Below are 8,604 nucleotides of genomic sequence, written 5' to 3'. Positions count from 1 at the left end.
AGAGAGAGAGAGAGAGAGAGAGAGAGAGAGACAGAGACAGAGAGAGACAGAGAGAGACAGAGAGAGAGAGACAGAGAGAGAGAGAGAGACAGAGAGAGGAAGAAGAAGAAGAAGAAGAGGAAGAAGGGAGAAAGAGAAGAGAGAGAGGAGAGGAGGAGGAGAGACCTTGTTGAATTGAATAGAATTGAAAACATAAGTCACCTCCAGAAACTGACAGGATTTGAAATGTATTCTTAGTTAGATGCATCTTCACTCTGCCCTCATCAGACCCCATCTGCAGTGTTGTACTGAGTCTCAGGTACCATGTTGAGATAGGAGGTTGACAAACTGGAGAGTGTCCAGAGAAAGAACCACAATGGTGTCATTCCGGTCAGTAAGCATTTACTAAGCACGTACTCTGTACCAGACCCTAAATGCTAAGTCCACAAGGTCCTCAAAGTGTGGAGGGCCACTTTCCAGGGCCAACAAATGACATTCTTGTTCAAGTTTGGTCTGTACTTAACAGCCAGCCATGTGTCTTCCAATTTTGAATGTCTGATTCTGTGATCTCGACATGCTTTGCATTACACCAGAACCTTGGTAGAATAGAACAGAACAAAATTATTTTTAGGATCCTCAATCTTGGGCCCCTCCCAAGGGAGGCTATTTACCTAATAAGAGTAATTGTCTTCTTGTCGCTGGCTCTCAAGTTCCTCATTTGTAAAACACAGGTATTGGATTAGATAATCTCCGGGATTCCTCGTAAATTCTAGGATCTCATGAATCCAAAAAGCAGCATTTATATGAAGACGAATACATAGGGTGTCCCCAAAGCCCTCTGTAGCTTGGAAGCCGCACTAAGACTTTTGGGACACACTGTTTCCATTCACTCTTCCATATGAAATGAGATCAAGTGAGGTAATAATGGCACAGAGCCTGGCACATATATAAATGTTGGCTGTTATTGCTACTCTCATTTTTATCTAGTGGTTTCGATCGTTTAAAGTAACCACAAATGCCAGTTAAAACCAGAAGGGGGCAGTAGACCTACACAAAAAAATCCTATTTCAGAGGCAAACTCTAGTGAGACATTTAGATTTTGCATTAGGAGGAAGGCCCTTCTGAAACTCCCTCTACTGATTTTCCTGAGGTCTTAGTCTGTAGGGCTTTGTCTTCCTATTTCTGTTGTTCTGCAAAAGTGTGTCTTAGCAAAAAATATGCCAAGTAAAAGCAGGGATTCTCTAGTCCCAGGGCCAATCTCATGGCAGGGAGAGATCTCAGAGGGTCTCTGGGGGAGGGAGGGGAGCACAGATGAGGGCTTAGGTGCCTCTCTCTGATTCCTCAGTGAAAATGAGGCAGCTCCCCCATAATGTATATAAAGAAGCATGCTAGAGTTTGAGGCTCCCCTCGGACACTTACTAGCTGTCTGATCCTGGGAAAGTAACTCAGTCTGGGCCTCAGTGTCTTCACCTTTCAAATGAGGGTGAGCACTGCAACTGAGGATCCAGTGAAATCATGTATATAAAGTGGGATTTTTTCCTTGCTCTGTAAAAGGAGTTGCTGTTATTTTATGCTATGTTTAGTTCACAAGTGCAAGCTGAGGCAATGAGGGTCTACATGTAGACAGGTATCCACACTGGGAAGGCCTCTGATTATTGAGTGCATGTAGTGGAGAGCAGCTGAGGGGGTAAGAGTGCTGGAGACCTTGCCAAGTGAAGCTCAGTGGAATGAACTGCGGATGTCTGGCCCTGGAAAGAGAAGGCTCAGGGGTATCCTGAGAGATATCTTTCTGTATTTGAAGGGATGTCATTGAAGAGGGATTTGGTTTATTCTGCTCAGCCCCAAGAGGGTCTTCCTAAGAGCCGTGAGTGAAGTTACAGATGGGTAAATATGGACTTCACTTGAAGCAGAGTAAGGAAAACCTGCCCTGAGATGGAGGGAACGCCCTGTCACTGGAGGTCTTCATGCACAGAGAGGCTGGATGATCTTTGGAAGAAATGTTTGTTCAGTTTTGGCTCAGTCTAGTCGACCTCTGAGATGCCTTCCAACTTGGCCCTTCTGTGATTCTGTACATTCTATTCTCCAGAGAAATAAGACTATAGGAGAGAAGTCTGCCCTGCCAGGATCAGCCATTACTAAAAGGAGATTGACACTGCATATGAACTGTTGTCATTCACCTTTTCATATCTTTGCCTCACATCTCTGTAAGAGCTGACAATTACATACCACTTAGCGTTTTCCAACTACTTTGCATGTATCACATAGCTAGTAGTGTCTAAGGTGAGATTCAAATCTGGACCTTTGTGATTCCGAGCCTAGTTCTCCATTCATTACATCAAACTGCCTCTCTGTTGTATGGTGAACTTTTATTTTTTGCTTTATTGTATCTATAAAGTGCACAGATGTCTTCTGGGCATACCGTGGCAGTGATGGGCATTGACTTCACACTGAGATATTTCTACAAAGTTCTCATGGACCTGTTACCAGTTTGTAACCAAGATGGTGGCAACAAGATACGGTAAGCCTGTCTAGTTCCTACAGCCATTGGGCTTAAACACCACAAAACCAAGAGGAATGCAGAAAGGACCTGGGGATCCCAAACATGATGTATAACTTCTCAGAGAGCTTTGATGCAGGGGAGGTGAGGGTGTGCTCTGGGTGTTGACCTAGAGCTTTTCTTTTGGAGATGGTGGTTTTCTCAACTTAGGCATGACCCTCTATGGCATAGACTGGAAGATAGACATCATCTCTGATATAAAGTATATCTGTGCCAAAGGATGTCCCAAAGTTTCTGTTCCATTAGAAATCAGACATTTCTGGTGAAGACAAGGGTTCCCATTTCTGTCTTTCTTGGGTTGTTTTTGTTGTTAGACCTAAGGAGATCAGAAGCCTCTGAAGGCACTGTTCCATTTCTGAAGAAAAGAAGTCTTTGCCTTCCAGATATTTAAAGGGACATCTGGAATCAGGAAGATTCATATTCCTATGTTCAAATCCAGACTCAGATACTTGTTAGCTGTGTGACCCTGGGCAAGTCACTTAACTCTATCTCAGTTTGTTCATCCTTTAAAATGAGCTGGAGAAGGAAATGGCAAACCATTCCAGTACCTTTGCCAAGAAAAGCCCAAACAGGCTCCTAGAGAGTCAGGAGAGACTGAAATGATTCAACAACAACAAGGGACAAGAAGTCTTCCTTGCTTTCTCATAATAGTCTGATGGCACTAGCTGGCACACATGGCTTGGACAGCAGTTGCTCTGGCTCTTGTCATAAATGAATTTCATGATACGATCTCTGGATGTAATTGTATATATTTAGGTCTATATGCAGAGGGAAATTGTGTGTGTGATTGGCTTAAAAATTTAGGAATGCAGATACCTGGCTCCCTTCCTCTACATTTCTTTTGCATTCAGCTTTCTAAAAGTTGTCAAATTGGGATAATGCTTTGTATTGCTTTTGATGGGGATGGATTCCACTTATATTAGTGTTCTGCATAACACCCCGTTCCAGTTTCACATCCTGGGACATGCACCTTGTCAGCAAGAAGGATTTTCTTCAAAAACAGCTGGCTTTGCCTTTCTTCATATTCCCAGAACTTAGCACAGTGCCCGGAATACAGCAGGCACCCAAGGAATGCTTGTTGACTTGACTTGCCTTGACCTCAGGAGCTTAGATCTACGTAGAGTCTTACTTTTCAGAGTTGACAGGAAGCTTTGTTTTTTGACTCTCTTGACCCTTGCTTGATGACTGAGGTATGTGGCTTTTCTTGTTTTGGGAGCAGGTGCTTCATCATGGAGGACAGGGGTTATCTGGTGGCCCACCCAACGCTCATCGACCCCAAAGGCCATGCTCCTGTGGAACAGCAGCACATCACACACAAGGTATTGGTTGTGAAGGGAGGTGAAGCTCATTCATTCCTACACAAAGCTGCCAAACACCTGATATTCCTCAAATTTGTGACTGCCCTGAGGAAGAAGATTCCGGGGCGATGGGGAGGATAAAATACCAATTTTCCTGCTTATCATTAAAGACCCTTCACCATCTAATTCCCCTTGTCTTTCTAGGCTGCCCCTCGTCCACTCTACACTCCATTGCTGTTCCCCTTACAGAACGTTCATCCCCAATCTCTGGTCTCTGGGGCTTTGCATAGGCTGTGCCTCTTTCCTAGAGTGCTCACTCTCCTTGCCTCTACCTCTAGGACCCCCCCCAACTTCTTTCAAGTTGCAGTTCCTGTTACCCCAATGATTCTGCTTTCTGCATTGCCCTGACTAGAAGGACTTTCTACTCCCCTCCACGTATTTTTCTATTTCCTTATCTGTGTCCATGTTTTCCCTCAAGTAGAAGGTAAGTTCCTTGAGGGCAGAGGTTGCTGTTTGTCGTAGTTTCCCTGGAGGCCAGCACAGTTCCTGCCACACATGGTAGCCATTTGATAAATGCTTGTTGAAGTGACACAGCTGATCAGCTCTTTTCTTCCACCTCCTAGGAGCCGCTGGTGGCAAATGACATTCTGAACCACCCCAATTTTGTCAAGAAAAATCTGTGTAACAGTTTCAGCGACAGGACCGTGCAGAGGTTTTATAAATTTAACACTAGTCTTGTGGTAAGTGAGCTCCCACCCCTCCCATTCCCTTCCAACAGGCCGTGCAGCAGACACACCTGGACAGCAGGCTTTCTGCTTTAATTACAGGTTCCATTGCCTTTGTTTTGTCAGGATTTCTTTTAACCCTTTGCTATCTTTTGTTCTAGTCTTTTCTGCAATTGCTCAGCCTCTCTTAATGTGGAGGAGCTCAGCTTTTGGGTAGGCATGGTGATGGATGGACGGGAACTAGGCTACAGAAAACTACAACCCTTTACATTTGACTTTGGGTGGAGCCCTGGACTGGGAAGAGAGTCTTCCGGTTTTCCTTTCTAGTTAACTTTGTTTAGGTCCATATTAAAGCTAGCTTGCCTCCTCTAAAACACACACTAGGTGACAAGATGGGCTAGTAGGCTCAGGGACTTGGAGAAATTAAGTGCTAGATACACCCAAAGTTCAATGTTGGCTGATGCCCAGTGTGTTTGATCAATGAGGTAGCTAAATCAGCTGCATCAGTTTGGATTTGGAATCAGAAGAGCTGGAGTTGAATCCCAAACCTTCGATTTGCTAGTTTCATAAACTTCGGCAACTTATCTCATTTCTCTGAGCCTCAGTTTCCCCATCTGTAAAATGGAGATAATACTACCACTACTCACCCCTTTGAGATTAATTGAAGAAAGTATTTTTTAATTATTAAAACAAGCAATTATTTTCTCTCCCACAATTTGAATAATAAAGAGAGAAGAAAACCCCATATCAAGCATCTTGCGAAACACTTTCCTACATTGACCACATCCCTCCTCCCTTCCCCTTTGAGCCCATCACTTTTCTAGTTATTATGTTGACAGTAGTCTTTATTGGGGCCTTTTGGTTTGGCATCAATGGTCATTTGGGGATCTATTGTCCCTCTCCCTTCCCCAGTCAAACTTCCCTTATAAGAAAGAGAAACAGATGTTAAGCTAAGACAACAGGAGAGTGAAGCCGTCTGGTCAATCTGTTGGATTCCTTCCCTGCTGACAAGAGAGGCTTCAATTTCACTGTCTCTTCTCTGGGGCCACTCCTGGCTCCCTCTTAGTTTTCTCGTGGTTTACATTGTTCAAATACATTGTCTTTATATTTCCGGCGCCAAGAATATACAGCAGACATTTAATAATGCTTCTTGGCTGACCAATTAGTTATTGTAGTCTCTATATATGTTATTCTTTGAGTTTTACTTAATAATGAATAATAATAGCTAATTATTAATAATAATATTCCTCTTTCAGGTTTGCCAAGTGCTTCCCATATATATTGTCTCAATCTGAACCAGTTCAAATAAATCTTGGGCTCACTTTATTATTTTAGGAAAGGAAATAGTCCTTTCTAGGCAAGAAAAACAAGTCTCCTCTGGTTAGTTAGGGCTACTTTTTTAATAGACTTCATTGATTTGCCCAGATCATTGTTATGGAAAGGCAGCCAGTTTGCTAAAGAGAGGCGGTTAACAATTGGCGCTAAGTCATCAGATAAAGTTAGCGGCTAAGTGTCTGCCCCGCCAATGAGATTATATTTGTAAGCCTGGCACCCAGTAGGTGTTTAATAAAAGCTTGCTTTCTTCCCTCATCCCTTCTCCCCCAGAAGCAAGATTCCCCTTCATTTCTGAAACACCTTGGTTCTTCTCCAGGGGGATTTGACAAACCTTGTTCACGGAAGCCACTGTTCTAAATACCGGCTGACGAGAATTCCGGGAACCAACGCTTTTGTCGGGATAGTGAATGAAACCTGTGATTCTCTGGCATTCTGCGCATGCAGCATGGTGGACAGGCTCTGTCTGAACTGTCACAGGTAAGCAGGGATCAGAATGCCCCCCAATTCCCCCCAAACAAGGGGGCTCCTACTTTTTCCTGCTTATAAACATAGATAAATAAGGGGATACCAGGCATTTTTAACAAGACCTCGGCATGCAGGATCAATGGAATCTGGGGGATGATGCTGGAGGAGGGAAATACATTGCCCTTTGAGCACATCTGGCCTGCTGCAGCTAACTTTGTTCAAAGGCAGATGTTTTAACTGTGTGTATTGAAAGAGAAGTCATGTGTTGTAATGGACAGAAAGCTGGGCTTGGAGTCAGGAAGAATTGGGTTCAAATCCTGCCCCTGACACCTACCAGCTGGATGACCCTAGGCAAAGTCTGTTAACCTCTCAGACCCCCAGGCTTCTCTCTAAGAGTAGAAGAGGCAAGCGATTGCCTTGCCCATCCCCCTTCATTCTAGTGCCTTCCCTTTTTATTTCCAATTTCTCCTCTAGATAGCTTGGTTATACACAATTATCTGTGTGTTGTCTCCCCATTAGACTGGGAGCTCCTGGAGAACAGAAATGGAGTGTTGCCTTTCTCTGTCTCCTCAGTGCTTTGCATAAAGTAGGTGCTTAATAAATGCTTATTGAGAGATGGATCTGCATCAGCAGAAGGGAGCTTCCACACCAGGATTTCCATTCAGATGAACTCACAAATCACATTTCTACCTGTCCCCACCCCCAAATATTTAAATCCCTAATGGTTTTAGTAATTGGCCTGGCACCCTTTAATTTATCCTGGAATCTCATTTTCCCTTTGTATATCATGATCTGAAGTTTTTTGCTGACACTTTGTGAATGGTCATTTTCATTTTTTTTCAAGAATGGAACAGAATGAATGTGAATGTCCTTGTGAGTGCCCTCTGGAGGTCAACGAGTGCACAGGCAACCTCACCAATGCCGAGAACAGGTAAAAATGAATGGGGCGGGTTGTGCGATTGGCTGCTTTGGGGAAGGGTGGGGGGAAATGATTCATCCTAATGAGGTATCCAGCTGATGAGCAGGAGCTTAGATGAGGAGGGCAGTGTCTGACGAGGGTGGTATCTTAGGATCACCTAGTCCAAGTTCTATGAGCCCCACAAATGCTTCAAAATGAAATCTACCTCCAGGCTTTGCAGTGAAGAGAACTCAAGGCATTTACTACATATATGTCATTTGAAAAGTTAAAGCTCTTACTTACATGGCAACCAGTTCATAGATGTAGAGGTGGAAAGAGCCCAACAGGTCATCTAGTCCAATCCCCCCATTTGAGGGATGAAGAAATCAAGGTACAGACAAGTAAAGTGGGTTGAACTAAGAAAAGGGAAGGAGCCAGCACTGAGATACGGGTCCAACCAGGACTGGAACGCAGGTTCTCTGATTCCAGATCCAGCCAGGACAAAAACCCAGATCCTCTTTTGTCCAGAGCTGTCCAGGACTAGTACCTACATCTTCTGACTCCTGAGCTAGCCAAGACTAGAACCCAGGCTCCCCAGTTCTGGAGTTGGCCAAGACTAGAACCCCACCTCCCTGATTCTGGGGCTGGCCAGGACTAGAACCCAGGCTCCTTGATTCTGGGGCTGGCCAGGACTTGAATCTGGGTTCTCTAACTCTAGAACCAGCTCTTCCACCTGAACCTGTCATTTCCTTAGTGCTCTGAGTTCTACGGAGTGATTTCCTCCCAACTCTGTGAGGCAGATAGTACCAGTATGTCCAGCCTCATTTAATTGATGAAGAAATCAAAGGCCAGAAAGGTTCAGGGACTTTCCTGCTACTATACAACTGTTGGAATTTGAACTCACCTCCCAACCCCAAGTCCCATATTTAATCAGCATTCATAGAACATGCTTTCAGTACATCTGCCATGGCTAGAAATTCACCCATGTCTGGGGAGATGGGGCCTGGTTGACTGAGGGGAATAGTGTATTTCTTATGACTTTCATGCTTTCCCTAAATAGAAATCCAAGTTGTGAGGTCCACCAGGAGCCAGTGACATACACAGCCATTGACCCTGGTTTGCAAGATGCCCTGCCCCAGTGCGTCAACAGCAGATGCAATCAGAGGATGGAAAGTGGGTAAGCTGCTGTCCGTGCTGGCTCTAGGTACATTCCAGACCTGCTGAGCTGGAGCCTATTAAGGGAACTGGTTTAATAGCCAGCAGGCGGCCTTGTCAGCCAACCCCTCCCCCACCACAGGCGGACAATGTCTCCTCCTAATATTTGGAGGAATGTGATGCAGCGAGAAT

At 44.5% G+C, this 8,604-nt stretch overlaps 1 protein-coding gene across 1 annotated transcript in view; it reads left to right on the top strand.

Moving 5' to 3' along the window:
- LOC138164897 (VWFA and cache domain-containing protein 1) overlaps positions 1-8,604 on the top strand; it is a 244,300-nt gene that overhangs the window by 214,642 nt on the left and 21,054 nt on the right. Inside the window, exons 17-22 of the mRNA XM_069092844.1 lie at positions 2,375-2,497; positions 3,756-3,855; positions 4,458-4,574; positions 6,211-6,371; positions 7,204-7,290; positions 8,318-8,434. Coding sequence (XP_068948945.1) covers positions 2,375-2,497; positions 3,756-3,855; positions 4,458-4,574; positions 6,211-6,371; positions 7,204-7,290; positions 8,318-8,434 — 705 coding nt within the window. The remainder of the gene's footprint in view (positions 1-2,374; positions 2,498-3,755; positions 3,856-4,457; positions 4,575-6,210; positions 6,372-7,203; positions 7,291-8,317; positions 8,435-8,604) is intronic.

Source organism: Petaurus breviceps, unplaced genomic scaffold (assembly GCF_028583685.1).
Source record: "Petaurus breviceps papuanus isolate PSGF00001 unplaced genomic scaffold, PetGlider_PUasm1.0 207, whole genome shotgun sequence".
Lineage (NCBI taxonomy): Eukaryota > Metazoa > Chordata > Mammalia > Diprotodontia > Petauridae > Petaurus > Petaurus breviceps.
Note: the sequence above shows the minus strand (reverse complement) of the source record. Positions and strands in the feature narration are given on the sequence as shown.